Here is a 19,193-nt window from a genome sequence, read left to right as displayed (position 1 = left end):
ATGCTGATGACCTAGCGATTATCTACAGAGGCAAGTTTCCTCAAACTTTGTGCGACTTGATGCAGGTAGCATTGCGAGTGGTTTGCTTGTGGGCTTCCCGATGTGGACTCAGCGTCAACTCCGATAAAGTAGAGCTTGTATTATATACCAAACGATACAAAATACCATCGTTGAACCTACCTGAACTAAATGGGGTGCGCCTAAGCCTGGCAGATAAAGCCAAATTTTTAGGCGTAGTTTTAGACAAAAAGCTGAACTGGAAGGACAACGTTATCCAGCGACAAAACAAAGCGTACATTGCATTATATACGTGTAAAAGAGCCATTGGCAAAAAATGGGGACTCGCCCCCAACATATGCAGATGGATTTATACCGCGATTATCAGACCCATACTGCTGTATGGGGTAGTCGTATGGTGGCCAGCCTTGAGCAAGGCGTCAAACCTAAACTTGTTGGGTAAAGTCCACAGATCCAGCATGATAAGCATAAGCGGGGCTCTAAGAACAACGCCTAGCGAAGCTCTTCAGGTCATTCTTGACATCTTTCCACTGGATCTGGCTGGTCATCGAGCAGCGGCAACGTCAGCCCTGCGTCTAAGGGAGTTGTCGTTCTGGAACAACAGGACCACAGGACACTCAAGTATACTAAACAAATACAGTTTTCTCCCTCCTAGCACGGATCGCTGTGCGACCACAACAGTTGCGGAAACCAACTTTAAGATAAACATACCCAGCAGGGATGACTGGACGGAGTCGGACAAGTGCCTTGCTATGGGCAACAGCATTTCCATATACACGGACGGCTCCAAGCTAAACGGGAGAGTTGGGGGTGGAGTATACTCAAGGGACCTTGACCTCCAGCTCTCATTCAGACTACCCGACCACTGCAGTGTATTCCAGGCAGAAGTTGCAGCCATAATGGAAGCCGCAGCTAGGATAGGGACGTACATTGTCGGCAAAGAAATTTTTATCTTCAGCGACAGCCAAGCTGCCATAAAATCTCTGGGCTCCCACTCGTTCAATTCTGAACTAGCACTAAACTGTCGCCGATCTCTTCAAGAGATGGCTCAACAGAACCGTGTACACCTCACATGGGTCCCTGGACATAGGGATATCGAGGGAAACTGTATTGCAGATGAACTCGCTAGGCAGGGTACAACCAAGCAGGTTCTTCCTGGACAAGAACGCTTAGGTATGCTCCTGTCCACATGCAAGCTAATGCTAAAAGAGCACATCTACCGTCAAGCCGACGAAAGATGGCTACAAACACCGGGATGTCGAACGTCGAAAGAAACCTGGCCTAAATGGGATCCTAAAAGGTCCCGTCACGTTTACAACCTAAGAAGGGATACAATTTCCACACTTGTAGGGGCACTAACGGGTCATTGCCTCATAGGTAGGCATGCAGAAAGGCTAGGAGCGCCTTATCGTCGTTGCTGTAGGAGTTGTAAAGAAGATGAGGAGGAGGAAACGGTGGTTCACCTCATTTGCAACTGCCCAGCGCTAAGCGGAGCACGGCAGCGCTTTCTGGGAGCTCCATTTCTTGATACTATGAGTCAGGTTGTGGAGCATGACGTCAAGGACCTGGTAGATTTCATCAGGTCCTCAAAATGGTTCGAAGAGGAGAGGTAACGGTGTTTTTCGTGGTATCATAACGGGCCTAGTACTACTCGCCTAAGTGGGCCCTCGGGCAGCCACCCCAACCTATAGTTTTTACTTCGCGGCGCGTCACCTTACTGCTTATTCTCAATTTCTTCTCTCGTATGTAGAGTTGCCACACGTGATTTTTTCGAACAAAACTTGTAGTATAAATGTTTGACATAACATTTTAAATAGAGAACTTGCAAGCTATAGAAAAGTAAAGAATGAAATCGCTGGAAGGTAATTCACCATTGGAGTAACTTTACATGTAATTCGGCAAGTTTAATTCTCGTAACACTTTATTTTGAAACGATTCCAAAACAACTCAAACTTTTATGATGTCGGAAAGAACAACATTAAAAAAGGAATTTTTTTATTATCTTATGAGATTCGTTCGCGTGAGTGAAAATTCGTAAATACTTTAACAAAATGTTACTAATTTTGGAAAAATCCTGTTCAATCAAACAAACATTTTGCAACAAGAGTGCGCAATTTTGCACTTCGCTTGGAGGAGAAGTTACAAAATTGTACTCGATAAATAGCTGTCCCGGTATCGCATAATTTTTTGCAGAAAGGGTTTTTTTGTTTTGTATTAATAACTGAAAAACTAGCTTTTTGTTGTTTTCTCAATTTGTGTGTTTTTTCGATTTGGTGGTTTTCTTATTTTGGTGTTTTTTTTTAACAAGTGGCACCATCGTCATAAGTACAAAGTAGAGAGCGCAGTGAGCGTAAAATTCTCTTTCAAATTTGCTGATGCAAATTACCGTCCTCCTACTTTAGGAGGGGTTTTTAAAAAATAATAAGAATTTTTTATGGTTAGTTACAGAATGTAACATTGACACCAAACTCAGAATCCAAACTGCCTTTATTTTACACAATTGCTCTTATTTATAACTTAATTTAATATTTACAATATAAGCGTTGCATCGGATTTGCCCTTGAAAACCGATGCGTGAGAAATGGGATGTTTATTCAATGAAATGCCAGTGGCTTGAGAAATATAATATTTGTTTAGTCTGCTTACTGGAATGCCAGTGGCTTGAGATATATAATATTTGTTCAGTCTGCTTACTGAAATGCCAGTGGCTTGAGAAATGGAATATTTGTTTATGATTGCCATAAGAGCACTGTGGGAAGTGTACTGTTAACTCCCCCTTTCTTTAGGAGAATCGCCCCGATTCTGTAATTTTGTTTGTAATTTGATTAATTTTAACGGTTAATTCATCAAAAATTTCCTCTTGTTTTATTGACTGTTTATTTGTTTTCCATCTCTCAACCACCTTGTTGATCTTAAAAAATACATATATTATAATTATAATACATGTTAATACAATGAAAATCCAATATACAGGATGTGATTGTATTTCATTTCTTACATAGTTGATCAAATTAATGTTTTCAAATTTCAAATTATAGTCTTTTGACTCAATGTAATCTACAATTTCAAAATTACTTACTTTATTATTCCTGACATACTGTCATATTTTTGAATCTATATTTTCATATGTAACATTATCAATATTTGTTTGATTTTCAAATGTAACTAAATAAATTCCATCTACTTCCTGATTATTCATAATATGCTTCCCTGAAACTAATATAGCACCCTGTTTATTTCATCTATTTGTTTATTGCCTTCTTTAATTTTTTTACATTTAGCTTTATTTCCAGTTAAAATATCTGACAAGCAACTATTTGTATTATTAATTTTACAATAGGTATTTATCAATTCTTTTTTACAATTTTCAACATTAACATATTTGTCGTTACATTTTGCAATTTCTTTTGCAATTAATAGCTTACCATCTATTTGGGCAATTGGCCTTACTTCAAAAAATTTACAATCAAATATAATTTTTGGATATTTTATGTAAATAACTATTACATCTTCATTTTGCAATATTTTAAAAGTAGATACGACTATTATATCTGATATAGACATTCGTCCATGCTCATTTTCGGTTATCTTCTCTATTTCATCAAAATGTAAAATTACTGGATTTAAAATTACTACTTTTGCCATTGCTATAGTATTAACGAGATTTTGTAATTCCGACATCAAAAATTCATTTCTTCGTTTTACAAGTAATTTAACATATTCATCTCCATTTAAGCTTCTTATTGTTTCAGTTAATCCATAAATTTCTTTAAAAAATTCCGAGTTTGTAGTGTACTGTTTATTATTATTATCCGTTAATTCGTTCAATTTGTTATTTACTAACACCAAATCATCATGGTCTGGTGATCCCGCTATCCATTTCCATATTGTCCCTAATTTATTAATATCCCTTTTATTTCTTCCACTCTTTCTTTGTTGTTGCCCCAATAAGGTTTCTATTAAACCAGTTTCAAATTCTATGTCTAAGTTCTTAATATCTGGTGATTCAGACGTTTCCTCTAAATTATTGTATCTGAATTTTTTGTTGTACAATTTTTTATCTGCCATTATGAGATTTTCAAAATAAGTCAAATTGGTTATGTGAAAAATTGTTCCAAAGCTGCGGTATAAAGCAACATCACCATCTTCTATTAGTACATAATCCTCCCGTGTATAGTCTACTATGTCTGATATATCCAGAGCAATTAGTGATACAATTATTACTGGTATCATCTAAAAAATGTATAATTAAGATTTTATATCATCTTTGTTCACTATTCTATTTCTTTGATTAATCCTAACCCTATTGCCTAAATCCTCCTTTACTATCTGTTTCCTATACCTATTATTTCCCTCTCCTATGATTTTTTCGTATATAATATCACCACATCAATATGTTTTCATTTTCCTGTTTTTATTTTGTCTGTCTAACATCTTTTCTTGCGCCAGTACTAATTTTTGTGGCACAGTATCATGTTTAATCTTATTATACAGTACCTCAAAAGGTTTATTCTCAATCACGGAGTGTATAGTTTTGTTATATTGTTGAACCGCTCTATATACTGATTCAGAAAAACTGATCAAATCATATTCCTGCTTCATACATCTCGCAATCTCAATAATCGTTGAATAAACCCTCTACACCTGTCCATTTGTAGTACTGTGATTTGGGTTACAAAAATAAACCTCAATATGAAGTCTCTCCATCAAGGTTTTAAATTGCACAGTAGTAAATTCTGGTTCATTATCTAGTGTTATCATCTTTACATTAGGGAAACCCTGTAATATCTCCAATACTTTATCTTCCAACTCAGTCTTATCCTCAATTCGTTTAATAATCAAAAACTTTGAATATGCGTCAATACATGTAACAAATTTCAAAGATTGAGCATAAGATATATCCATATGAATCTGTATTCCTTCCTCATCAGGTATAGGAGCCTCTCCAATCGGTATTTTCTTCGGGTGCCTATCATATTTATTTCCATTACAAATATCGCAGCTTCTAATATACTCTCTGAATTGCTTATGCATTTCAGGCCAATAGTACATCTTAAAAATTTGCTTTATATTTTCTTCAAAACTTCTGTGTGCTCTGTTATGTGTTTGTTCTATTATCGCACCTTGGTCCTCCCTGTTTGTTACGTCTATAGGAAAATTCCTGGCATACAAAAATTTATTTGTAAACGTTTCCTTTAACTTAGTTTTAATCTCATAGAGATCTTCTGGTGTACAGTGAATTGCAGTCACAAGACTGGGTTGTATAAATTCCTTTAAAATTGTTATCAAGTTTTCCACTGTATCGTATTCAATAAGATGTCTTGTCCTACCAAAGTTTATCACTGACTCATGTATGGTAAAACGTCCTTTACTCAGCAATATCTGCTGTTTAAACTGATTCAACGGTTTTTTTGTCTCCGGAATTTCCACATTATCTGAGCTTTCCGCAGAATGCTGCGTAGCACTATCCGATGATTCATCAGGTACCTGATTTAAATATTGCCTAGATAACGCATCCGCTACTATATTCACTTTACCTGGTTTATAAATTATTTTTGGAGCATATTCCTCGATTATAGTGTGCCATCTTTTCATTTTAACATTAGGGTTTATTGGAGAAACCGAAAAAGATAATGGCTGATGATCTGTGTGAATCTCCAGATCTGATACCCCGTAAAGATAATTTCTTAAAGTTTTTAATGCCCAAGCTATGGCATAAAGCTCCTTTTCGTTTGTCGCATAATTTATTTCTGTTTAATTTAATGTTTTCGATATAAAAGTAATGGGCTTTCCTTCCTGAATTAATACTCCTCCCAATGCGTCATTTGAGGCATCTGTTGCTAATATAAATTTTTTTGTAAAATCCGGCTGAGTTAGTTCGACTTGGTTTGCGAGTAATTTCTTTAATCTTTCAAAAGCCATAATTGCGTCTTGTTCTAATTTAACCTCAATTTTTTTAGACATGTGCTGTGACACATGTCCATTTTTCCCTGATAAATGCTTCGTTAATGGTTTCGCTATTGCTGCATAATCTTTAATAAATTTTCTATAATAACCTGTCATCCCCAGAAAACTACGAAGTTGTCTCACTGTTTTAGGTAATGGATATCTCGAAATCGCTTCAATCTTTTCCGGATCGGTTTTAATAATATTGTTAGCCACAATATACCCTAAAAATTCTACTTCCTTTCTGTAAAATTTCGATTTTTCCAATGAAATTTTCATATTTGCTTTCTTCAACGTATCAACAACCGTCTTTAAATGCTCCGTGTACTCCGTAAATGTTTTGGAAAACACAATGATATCATCTATATATACGTGACACAATTTGCCAATATAATCGCTAAGAACGTTATCCATAGCTCTTTGAAAAATACTAGGTGCGTTTTTCAGTCCAAAAGGCATTCTTAGAAATTCATACTTGCCGTTATTAATTGAAAATGCTGTCTTTTCCACATCACTATCCTTCATCAAAATTTGATGAAATCCCGACTCAAGGTCAATTGTAGAAAAGTATTTAGAACCCCCCAAATTAGACAGTATGACATTGCTGTCTGGAATTGGATATTTATCCGAAACTGTTACTTCATTTAATTTTTTGAAGTCCACAACCATCCTCAACTTTTGTGTACCATCTTCATTTATGCCTTTTTTTGGTACAACCCAGATGGGTGAATTGTATGGGATTTTATTTGGACGAACCACACCATCTTGTAACAAAACCCTGATCTCCTCATTAACAAAGCAATTTTCACCTAGCGGATATTCATACTGCTTACTCCAAACCGGAGTATTAGTCGTAGTACGAATCTCCGCTCTAACATCTGTCCTAAATGGTAAATTCATATCTATTCCAGAATGAATTTTCTTAATTTCCGCTATTATTTCCTTTTCCTTTTCCATGACAATAAATTTATTTGACCCTTTCTTACTACAAGGTTTGTAATTATCTTCTGCATTGCCGGAACATACATCGGCTGGTGCTTCAAAGGATTCTTCCTCCAAAGTAATTGTATTCAACGCTCCCTTTTCACTATTTATCTTGTCGGATAATTCAACGACTGGCTTTTCAGGATCTTCTCCCGAATTTTTTGTATTCAAATTATTTTTGTTAACGTGTTTTATTTTAAAACTTGCCGGAGTTCTCTTCGGCTGGCGTCTCAGGATTTCTTTGTCCCGAGTGTTTTCCTTTTTATCTTCCTTTCTTTTGCCGGTATTACCATCGGATGGCACTTTAGAAGTTCTTGCTCCCAAAGTATTTTCATTTTCTAAATTTTCCTGTCGCTCGGATTCACTTTCCAAGCTAAATATTTCTTCTTCTTTATCGTTATTTATTATCAACCTCTTCTTTTCAAGATTAATTACCGCTTTTATATCTCTCAAGAAATTATATCCGATTAGTAGATCTGCTTCTAAATTTTCAATTTCATAAAAAACTTGCTTTTTACCGAACAAAGTTATAAAATGATAGTAACGTATTATTGAATAGCCGTTAATTGTTTTAACTCTTTTTTGTATAGCCAATTCATTTCTATTCTTGTAAATACCTGACTTTATATAACAGCTAGTTGCTCCTGTGTCAACTAAGATTTTAAAATGTTTACCTATTGCTCTGTCATATAAGAAAATGTATGGCAAAGCTAATTTTGGTCTAAAAATTGATCCTCATTTATATTATTAACACGTAATGCCTTATTGGGCGGTTGCACGGTCTGCTGCGTGCTTCCATGTGGTCTTTTTTCTATATTACCGTTTTGATTGTTATTACTTTGGTAATTATAAGCAGGTTTTAGCTGCGGCCGATTTTGTACCCTGATGCTGGAATCAACATCCATTGGGGTCGGTCGTGGTTGCACTCTTTCAATTCTTTGGTCGAAATTTCTTTGAGGCTGTTCTTGTGCAAACCTCAGATTATTATTGAAGCTTCTTCTATGGTTATAATTATTTTGCCCATTATTTGCTGAAGGCGAAAAATGGGTAGGAATACCGAACTGTAAAGCAAAATTTGCTCGCATATTATTGGACTCCAATTCTTGAGCTTTTGCCAAAGCGTTCGGCAGATCACTTGGCGACAATGAAAACAGGATATTTGATAAATTCCCATTCAGTCCGGTTATAAATATGCGTAAAGCATCTCGCCTATTCTTGGCATTAAGGTCCCTAGTCACTGAACTGTCAGTACCGTAGGTCATCAACAAGGTTAATTTCTCGTTAACCCTATTATAGTAATCAATTATTGAATTAGAGCCTTGTCTCAAAATGCTCATCTCTTGTTCAATAATGTGGGCTGGCCTCTTATCGGCGTATGCGAAATCTGATCGTGCCAAAATGGCATCAAAATTAAGCACTGTCCCATGATTTGATAGCAAATCATTGGCTTCCTGGGTGATTTTATTTCTTAATATCGTTAGTGCAGCGAAATACCTACGGCTGCCTCTAACGTATAAACTCATTGTGTTATTAGCGGATTCCCTACAACTAACATATTTATTTTGCTTTCCCGTGAATTCGGCCAAAGACTTTATTATCTCTAAAGACTCCTCGCACTTTACTTGCTGGTTGATGATCTCAGGCTTGTACTCCGCAATGGTAGCTGCCTGAGTCATCCCCGCGTTAGTCGCGGTTATTAACCTAGCCACTAGGGCCTCATTTTCAATTTCTAACGACATACTTCTAAATACTTGTATCAACAAATCCACACTTAAACATTTTTAGTAATTGTTTTTTTTAAATAGCGTAAGTACAAGAATGAATATTTAGTCACTAAATAGCATAAAAATTAATCTTACTTCACTGCCGTACTGCTGCACTCACTGGTCCTGTAACATCAAATTTATATACAGCTTCCTTTTTTTTCCTCTGCTCGTTTTTGAACTGCTCTTCTCCTCTCATTTACTTCTTCATCTTACTTAACGTTATGGTTGTATGTTTGTTTTGTTGTTGTTGTGATACAAGTAATTCAAGAATTAGATTTTTAAATTTGTTTTTTCTTTTTGCACACTATTAAATTTATCTCTCCATGGACTCATTTTGCTGTTAGCTGCTCACTTGTATTTTTCTTGTCAATTTTCAAATTTCAACCCACAAACTTCACATTAAATGATTTAAGTATTCGAACAGCGATTCAACAGATGATTGAAGCTGTTTACTATTGTCAATGTTTTTTTTTCAAACCACTTGTATGAATTCACAATGGTAGTTAGTTAAAGTTTTGAAAACAATTTTTTGTTGCTTTACTTTTGTGTTTTCTTTTTCTTTCTCGTCCTTTGACGATACTTATTTAAAAAATTTTGTTGTTTAACTTTTTGTGTTTTTTTGTTCTTTCTCGTACTTTGACGATACTTATTTTTTACAACGCGTGCCCCACACGCCGGGCGCCAATTATCGTCCTCCTACTTTAGGAGGATTTTTTAAAAAATAATAAGAATTTTGTATGGTTAGTTACAGAATGTAACATTGACACCAAACTCAGAATCCAAACTGCCTTTATTTTCCACAATTGCTCTTATTTATAACTTAATTTAATATTTATGTACAATATAAGCGTTGCATCAGATTTGCCCTTGAAAACCGATGCGTGAGAAATGGAATGTTTATTCAATGAAATGCCAGTGGCTTGAGAAATATATAATATTTGTTTAGTCTGCTTACTGGAATGCCAGTGGCTTGAGAAATATAATATTTGTTTAGTCTGCTTACTGAAATGCCAGTGGCTTGAGAAATATAATATTTGTTTAGTCTGCTTACTGAAATGCCAGTGGCTTGAGAAATGGAATATTTGTTTATGATTGCCATAAGGGCACTGTGAGAAATGTACTGTTAACTTGCATTAACTGTTGTTCGCTGTTGAAATGTAAGATCAGTTGTGTTAACAGAAAAATCAGTTAGATTGATTAGGAATCTGTCAATTTTACAGAATTTTGTTAACTTAACAGCGACAATTTCTCTTCTGTTGAAAGCACTTAACTAATTCGATTAATTTCACCGAATCTCCGTTAATTCAAGGACAACAGAACAGATTTGTTCATTTTACTAGCACCATTTCTTTCAGTGCAATAATAATTATTTACTGTGTTAGTTAAAATATAAATTACCCGCTTGTTGTAACATTTCTTCTTGATGTTTTTTCCGTTCATATAATGCTATATAACACCAGCCATGCATCCAGAACTTCCTTTTTGTCTTTGACTTCCCAGGAACTTTTTGTCTTCGTTAATTTTCATGGTGTCCAATGCATCAGCTGTGGCGATATCAAACAGATCTTCTACATTTTCGCACTACCTCTTTTATTAGGAGCAGTTTTTTTGAATCGATTTCCACTTTCCGTATAATTTAATCAATTTGTCAACACATTTATGGTCTTCACGAATAGCAATTCTGGCCTGATGCCAAAATATTTTGGCTGCATTCATAGTCAACTTGGCACTATCTTTTGCATCAAGATCCACAAATCTCATTTTATAGAAAAACATTTGTAATACCTGTTTGTTTGATGGAAGTTTGGCACCAGTAATTTGATGTGATGTCCGCCCAAACAAATCGATATTGTTTAAATTTTCGAGCGATCTGCGTGTCACAATACTTGATGTAACCAGAACTTGCTCTGAAGTTGATAGCGGCATGATGTAAAAAATACGTATTTGATAAACTCTTTAAATTATTATCAAATATTATTATGTGTTCTTTTTATTATCTAGTGGAAAGCTTAGTCTACGAATAAAAATCATATATATGGGGTATTCCATCCCATTTCGACCAATTTTGAACCCGACCCCTTTAGAATTGGCTGAAAGTTTTTCTTCTTTTTCTAGCTTACGAAAGACGTTTTTGAGAATTTTTTCAAATTTTTTCATCCAACTCAAAAAAGTTATGAATTTAAAAAAAAAACACTGTTTTTGCTTTCAAAATGGTATAACTTTTTCAAAAATTGACCGTTTGAGACCTTTTTTTTTTAATTGTTTTTAAATGTACTTTTCGGAAAAAATACAAAAAAATGTTTAAAGTTTTTTTTTAATTTTTCAGTTTTTCGAGATTTTTCGAATTTCGCCATTTTCTTTTTCTCATAAAAAACTTCAATCAATTCTGCAATCATCCCCACTAATACCGGAGTGGACCGATTTTTTTTATATTTTTTTTTATTTAATTGAAAAAAAAAATTTTTAGATAAAATTTTTTTGTCGGGTTCAAAATTGGTCGAAATGGGATGGAACACCCCATATATGTAATAAAATATTTTTCACAATTTCTATTTCATTGCCAACTAACTATTTTCAACATATTCTAAAAAGTAGATTTTACCACAGTGCGCATCACTCTAACCAAGCATCATATTAATGCTCTAAATTTGTAATAGGATCCGATATATCAATATTGTTTAAAAACCTAAGAAACACACCCTTAAGCATAATAGTTCGGCTCGGTATGCATGCAAACTGTGCCATGGCGTATACGTAACAAAAGTTACTCATATGCAAGCAAAACCAATATAAGGATATTAAAAGCTTTAAAAAGTTGTCGGGTCCATCAAACGTGCTTGGATCGCAGCCACACTTCGCATGTAAGTTTTTTAGACCGAAAGGAACAACAATCAAGCCGGCACTCTTTAAAAATTATATTTCTAAAAATAAGGTCACGGTGCATATGCACCCAGTCTGATTCTCCGCGCACGGGGAGGTTTGCTGAATCTAAACGCAAGAACATATGAAAAAGATACTGTCTCCACTTTGCACAGTATGTAACTTGCAGAAGCCAGAAGACGCTTTTCACTTTATTGGTACATGTCCGATATATAAGACCATTCGTTCCCTTTACGTCGGTGAAAGAGCTTTAGATATGGCCAAGGTGGTTGCCAGTTTAAATGCATTTAATTTCGAGTCTCTGGCCAAGTTTCTCGCGGATAGCTTTAAAATTAGGGACTTATTATTTAATTAATTTTTGTAGCTCGTTAGTATTTTATTTCACAAGTGGTGCGACACTCAACATACTCTGTTATTGTAGCTAGTATCTACTCTACTCTACATACTCTGTTATTGTAGCTAGTATCTACTTCAGTTTATTTATTTAAGTGTCTCGATGTACGCAATAGCTGAACTCATACTGTGTATTTGATTTTTTGGAAAAAATAAATATATGGTAGTAGTACTACTACTATCTGAAACTAGTAGCTAGTGCTAAATAAGCTTTAAATATATAATTTACTATAAGTTTAATTGAACAAAAAATAAGTAATATTTGAAACCAAGTTTGGCTTGATCATATTCATATTTAGGCTCAAACTTTTAACCGTGTAACAGTAAAAGGGGTGGATGAAAATTAGGACATAGAAAAATTTGCAAAGATTTAACCTAGCCTGTGCCTAAGAACTTCCGGTCAAACACTCTCAAAGCTGAGTTCCAAAGTCTTCCCTCAGACGACTTCTACAAAACAAATTGCTCAATAAACTTTAAAAAAGAGTAACTTAATTTATACACAAGCTAGAAAAATAATAAGACCTCTCAAGAATGAAGCTGTCTTTAATTTTCAATTAATAAAAATAATTAGTAAAAATGATAATAAGTTATGGATGTAATGAGTACTGATAGCCACCATTCATTTCACGTATTTCCCTGTCAAACAATGCAATTGATGTTATATGATGATGCACCAAAATGCAGTTTTCTCAAAAAGCTGAGCTTTTTTTAGCTCACAAATACAGGAATATGTATGTATATGTATCTTGCTATTAAGAGTTTATGGAATGTAGAGAGAGGAAAAAGATGAGCTATTCCTCGTGTTTCATTGGGCAGTGATATAGATCCCTATAAAAATTTAACACGCAAATGCAACATTAAACTGATCAATATGGATTACATTTTTAATGTATTTGCATGTTAAATTCCTATCGGGATTTGGATCGCTGCCCATTGGATCGCGAGGATTGTTAACGTATGGCGCTGTCCAACCTATTCAATGCAGAAAGAGCTGTACGTAAATCTCGCATAAAAATTGCAGTATTCTTGATATGTCCAATCGAATGGCTAACTTCTCTAACGATCAAGCTGCCTTTACTGATAAAAATTAATGAGTTGAACTTTGTAGAACACAAATCATTGCTTACTTTGACCCAACTGATTGAAATACTACGTAAAACAGGGTTCGTACTGCTGAATGAACTTTAAATATATCTACGAAATACCCACTTGTAAAATTAAGATGAACTTAACAACTAATGCACTGATGACTAGGAATAACACGACTGTAAGTCGACGGCCATAGTTCTTTGCATGAAATTTATTGTTATTGCTGCTGCTTACAACTACAACTACGACTTCAACATAGCGTAACAAAAAGCTTGTGTTGTTGCTGTCAGCAGCAAACCAAAATGATGGTGAATTGAAATTGAAATAGTCGAGTTCCTATTGTTTTGGCTATTTTTTCGGTCAGTAATGCAAACCCTGCGTAAAAAAATATGCAACTTGTTTAGCTTACCCATTAAAGGGTTAACGGGGTGCATTTCACAATTTAATGAGCGAATAATTCCCAACAGCAAAGCATATAATGCTCGGTGTCCCTCAAACTTAGACTTCCTTACTTGTTTAATATATATTTCTGCTTTTTGCCTATAGCCTCCGCGTCCTGTTGAACCATGGAATGATGTTATGGATGCAACAGCAGAGAAAGTCGGTTGCCCTTCAGTTGTCTCAATAGAATCTTTTAAGAAACTGGATGATGTGTTAGACATTGAAGATTGTCTAACTTTGACAATTACAACACCCAATATTACCGGCCGTTATCCAGTATTAGTATATATACATGGCGAATATTTATATGAAGGAAGCAATTCTGAAGCACCGCCCGACTACTTGCTAGAGAAAGATATTGTTTTGGTAGCACCCCAATATCGCTTGGGTCCCTTCGGATTCCTATCAACCAAAACGGGTGAAATACCTGGAAACGCTGGAGTATTGGATATATATCTGGCATTACAGTTTGTTAAGCACTTTATAAAATACTTTGGTGGCGACGAGAGCCATGTTACAGTAGCGGGTCAAGTTGGTGGAGCTGCAATCACACATTTACTGACTATTTCACCAATGGTATGATGGGTTCAACTTATATGCACATAGTTATTTATTTATTTATTTATGAGACTCGTTGGTTGAGCGTAATACTACGTTTACACCAAACCCAAACTCCGTGTTTGCCTAATTCATACGGCGGCTAAAACATGCCAAAAAATATAGAGAGCGGTATTGAAATTCACGTTTTAACCTCGATATCAATAATTCTAAAGCGATAATGACAAATTCAATTTCTGTCAAGAAATATTTAGCATAAAAAGGTTGGCAAACACGGAGTTTAAGTTCGGTGGAAACGTAGTATAAGACTAATGTCTTTTAAGCCCATCATCATTAAATCAATTTACAATATTTTCATATATAATTAATAGTAATAATATCTAATAACAATAATAATTACTCTATATGCATATCATAAAAGTTATGAACTAACAAATTTTCCCATAGGTACAAAAAGGACTCTTCCATCAGGTTATTTATCATTCCGGCTCGGCACTAATGCCTATATTCCTTGAAGAAAATCCACGAAAACTAGCCCAGGATATCGCTGAGATGGCGGATTGCAACCTGAAAACTGTACGGGATCTAAACGAATGTTTAATGGACTTATCACCACTGGAGCTATTGACTGCTTTTATGACGCATGCTGTAAGTATGTTTATCTCAATGAAATGTGGTTGCTCAAATATTATTATTATGACCTTTTTTATTCAAAAATTTAGCTGGAAAAATCCGATTTAGGTGTGGGACATACCGGTGGAATTCAATTCACTATAGGTGGCCCTAGCGGCGTTTTACCTTATCACCCATATGAACTCATGTTGCACGCAAACAATTCTTATCCAGCAATGGGTGGCTGCCCAAAGAATGTGGGTTCGAGGGTTTTAAACGGTTAGTTAGCACCCTAATTTGCATTTACCAAATTTAACATGACTTTTTTCACTAGAAATTGTGGAAAATGATTTTGAGGGCATGATACCAGATGATGACTATGTAGCATACGACTATATAAATCATGTTATACGTCAGGTGGTGGGAACTGATAAGACAATGTTACTGACTAGTTTTGTAACACATGACTTTTTTAATCGCAAGTTGTTGGAAAATGGAACTTTCGACACTTTGATCCCTCGTCTAATTGATGTAAGTAAACATTGCATCTATTTGACTCAATTTTATTTTATTGCATATTTTCCAGGTCGGTGGCACGCTAATGCACAAATTACCAGTTCTACTAGCTCTTAACATGAATAACAAACATGTTCCACACAGTACATTTCTGTACTCTTTCGATTATATGGGCGAATATAACCGTTATAGGGATTTGGATGAGGATACTAACATGCAGAGCGCTTTTAAAGCAGGTGTCTCACTAACAGATGAAAATATTTATCTCTTTCCTTATCCAGATCATGTCACTAAATTGAGTCCGCCTGATAAGACAGTTGCCAAACGAATGGTAGACCTATGGACTTCCTTTGTAACTAACGGGAATCCTTTGAGTGATTTCCGTGCTGGATATTGGCCACCAATGACTTCTCTATATGGACCATATATGAAAATAGATGACACTTTAACGGTGAGCGGTAATTATTTTAAAGAGTTTTCAGCGACCTTAACAGATGAGGAAAATGGACAAAGCCTATTACGTGAAAGTTATTATCTGCGTAAAAACCTAGCCAACAAGCGCAGGAGGTTAAATAATAATAATCTTAAAAATTTAACTTTCGAAAGTTTAAAAAAATCTACCTTACCTTAGTAAAATATCCGATTTCTTTGACATATTTCTTTGTTAATTTACTTAAAATATTTTAATTTATGAATAAAAATAATAGTTCATATGCATATTGGACCGTTCTGCCTCTAAGTTGCGTTATTTCCTCGGTTGGCATTTTATCATAACAAAACTAGAAGAAAAGTAACATACTGATTTAAAAAATGCAAGTCGCGATAACCTCCGAACAGATTTTAGACCGAGCTTCTCTTGCACCGTGTTACTTTAAATTCTTCCTACAAATTGGCGGGACGCGACTTACATGTTTCCATCGACTCCGAACTGCATATGCAAGGTATGTAGATGAGTTTTCACTACAAAGCTACTGATTATACTATAGTATATGTAAATAGGACTAATTTGGCCTTAGTGTCCCGAAGTGTTAACAGTGGATATACTCCGTATTCTTAGCACGCTTGTTCATGCTCAAACTTCCTTCCAATGCTATACATTGTGAAGACATAGGAAGATCCAGAAAAATAATGAAATATACATGAGGAACATAACACGGGGAAGACTTAAGAGGGTGTAAAAGATGGGGCCTGTCCTGTCAGGTGGTGCCATTACACCCTCTTCAGCGCAGCATGCGTGAATCCATGGGCACTGTACTGACTCATAATACCTTACAGTGCCCCAAAACCTGACATTGGTCTGTCCGTCTGTCCCACAGTTCATTTCCCAAACATTCACCGTCACACAACCTTTCCACGCGCAATCGCAGCACCCACACCAAAAATTAGATTTACTTCTGCATTATAACGAACACTTTTTTTCATCCGTCTATTCTAACAAATTTATTCTTAAACACGTTTTCTTAAATATTTCTTAAAGTCTACCCTCTAATGCTTCTTCAACGTTTCAAAATATACTCAAACCAAAAAAATGGAAATTTAACCCACAAATTATAAATGATGCGAGCAAAAAGATGAACTTAAATTAGATTGACCTAGTATAACATAATAAAATTAATAAATTCAAATATAAACTTAAGCAAAAAACAAAAAAAAAAAAAATACTTAGCTTTCAAAAAAACAATTAACTTATCCGTTATAAACTACCTAGAAATTGATTTTTTTTTTTGACAGCCTGATACTACTTGAAAAGGTTTCAAAGAAAATTGATAACTCAACATGAAAATCCAGCAAGAAACTACGGTTTCGCGGAAACTTAGAATAGGTAACTTAACTTAAGCTTAATCTGTGCTAAGCTATTGAATAATTTTCTCCCAACCACACCCTTACTCTATAACTACTATCAATTGATCTGAGAACATTTAGATAAAAATAAAATAAAAATGAAAGCAAAATGGAAGTGGGAATATATGTACTTCAAATTTTTCCAGTCCACTCTAATGCAAATTCATATATTTACAACCTTGATAAATTCAAGACAAAACTATAACTATTCTCCGGCTTACCCTAACGTTGCTTGTAACTAAAAGTTCAGATAAAAGTCTAAAGATACAAAAAATAAAATTTGATGGATTCCTTATGCTAATAAGGCATACGAGAAAAGTGTCAACAAAAAGTAAGTAAGGGAAAATTCAATTCCTGACCTACCACAAATATGTAGAGAATATGTCCAAAAGCAGAAAAAACAGTTTTATATACATACATATATATGAAATATGTATAGGGCAAGACAAAAAACAAATTTATATATATATAAGAACAGGTAGTAAGTATAAATGTATGTGTGTTTGTACAAGTTTATGTATGTACATGTGTTCGTTGCAATCTATTATTCTCAATGCATGGACTTTACCACTTTATTGGTAGATCTACCAACTTTTTGACCCATTTTCATTTTCTACCACTTCTACCACCAAAGCCCAAAAATCTACCAACATTTTAATATATTCGCAGTGAAACCAAATACTGCGATCATTAGGTAAACGTATTTAATTGCCGAGCGCACCCAAATATCATTAAGAGGTGGCACTAACCAAACTAACCAATTTTGAAATATTTGTCCACAAATTCAAACAAGAAATAAATTTGTTTATGAAGCAAATGTAGTAAATGAGCACGCAAATTATTCCTGCGATATTTTGATCAGTTTTTTGTGAATAATTTTGAACGAAAATAAAAAAATTTTAAGTAAACGATAACATGCCGAAGTCGGTTATTTTGTGGCAGTATTTTTGGTACATTGGAAAATTGTTGTTGTAATTATATTCGGTAACTTTCGTCAGTATTTCAAGCTCAAAACCATTGTGAATTCATACAAGTGGCGAATGTTTGATAAAACGTTAACAATAGTAAACAGCCTCGATCACTTGTTCAATCGTTGTTCGATTACTTAAATCATTTGCCAATAGTGTTTTCATAATTTTTTATACGACTGGTATATTGCATTATTCACATATTTTAAAATGTTTGCTTAACTGGTTGCTTACATTTAATCTACTAACTAAATTTTAGAAATTAATATTAATATGTAGTCTGATTTTCTGTATGCACATTTAAAAGAAAAGCTGATTTGAAACACAAATGAGCAATTTATGGCACTTCAATTTAATAACCGCGAGCAAAAAACAAACCTTTCTTCCATTATCTGGCCATTTGCGACAGCCGTTCTGTCAGCTATTAAATGACAGGTAGGTATGGCAATGGAGGAATAGAAAGATTTTTCACTTGTATGTATTCACAATGCTCAAAACACAGGAAAAAGCAAATATCATATAGGCATAAGCTATGTACATATATACAAGTTTACATGTATGTATTTTTTTGTTTTGTTTACATGTTTTTTCAAAGTTGTTATTTTCGTGAAATGTGCTTTATTTATATATATTAATATAAATTGTAGCTATTGTTTATACGCCGCCGATATTTGTCATTTTTCGCACATCGCCGCCGAATGTCAAAAATATCGGCGTGGCGGCGGCGGCGTCCGGCGCGTTACCATATTTTCTACTCGTTTGCGACTGTTTAGGCCATTTATTGTTCATGTCGAAAATTGGTCGGATATGGTCGAAAGTGGTATCAACGGATGCGCATCACTGGCAGTTATAAGAAACTAATTGCGAAATTTAAATGTTTCAAACTGTTCAAAAGTTATTTAAAATAAGTAAGGAAGGCTAAGTTTGGGTGTAACCGAACATTACATACTCAGCTGAGAGCTTTGGAGACAAAATAAGGGAAAATCACCATGTAGGAAAATGAACCTAGGGTAACCCTGGAATGTGTTTGTATGACATGGGTATCAAATGGAAGGTATTAAAGAGTATTTTAAAAGGGAGTGGGCCATAGTTCTATAGGTGGATGCCTTTTCGAGATATCGCCATAGAGGTGGACCAGGGGTGACTCTAGAATTTGTTTGTACGATATGGGTATCAAATG

At 34.8% G+C, this 19,193-nt stretch overlaps 1 protein-coding gene across 4 annotated transcripts in view; it reads left to right on the top strand.

Annotated features, from left to right (window-relative positions):
* The window catches only part of LOC137254583 (glutactin), an 82,462-nt gene extending 66,542 nt beyond the window's left edge, over window positions 1–15,920 (top strand). For all 4 annotated transcript variants that reach the window (XM_067792369.1, XM_067792366.1, XM_067792367.1 and 1 more), the window contains 5 exons: window positions 13,623–14,093; window positions 14,523–14,723; window positions 14,798–14,966; window positions 15,022–15,218; window positions 15,274–15,920. In XM_067792369.1, coding sequence (XP_067648470.1) covers window positions 13,656–14,093; window positions 14,523–14,723; window positions 14,798–14,966; window positions 15,022–15,218; window positions 15,274–15,834 — 1,566 coding nt within the window. In that variant the 5' untranslated portion in view covers window positions 13,623–13,655 and the 3' untranslated portion in view covers window positions 15,835–15,920. The remainder of the gene's footprint in view (window positions 1–13,622; window positions 14,094–14,522; window positions 14,724–14,797; window positions 14,967–15,021; window positions 15,219–15,273) is intronic.
* The last annotated feature ends 3,273 nt before the right edge of the window (window positions 15,921–19,193 follow it).

Source organism: Eurosta solidaginis, chromosome 5, assembly GCF_040869045.1.
Source record: "Eurosta solidaginis isolate ZX-2024a chromosome 5, ASM4086904v1, whole genome shotgun sequence".
Taxonomy (NCBI): domain Eukaryota; kingdom Metazoa; phylum Arthropoda; class Insecta; order Diptera; family Tephritidae; genus Eurosta; species Eurosta solidaginis.
Note: the sequence above shows the minus strand (reverse complement) of the source record. Positions and strands in the feature narration are given on the sequence as shown.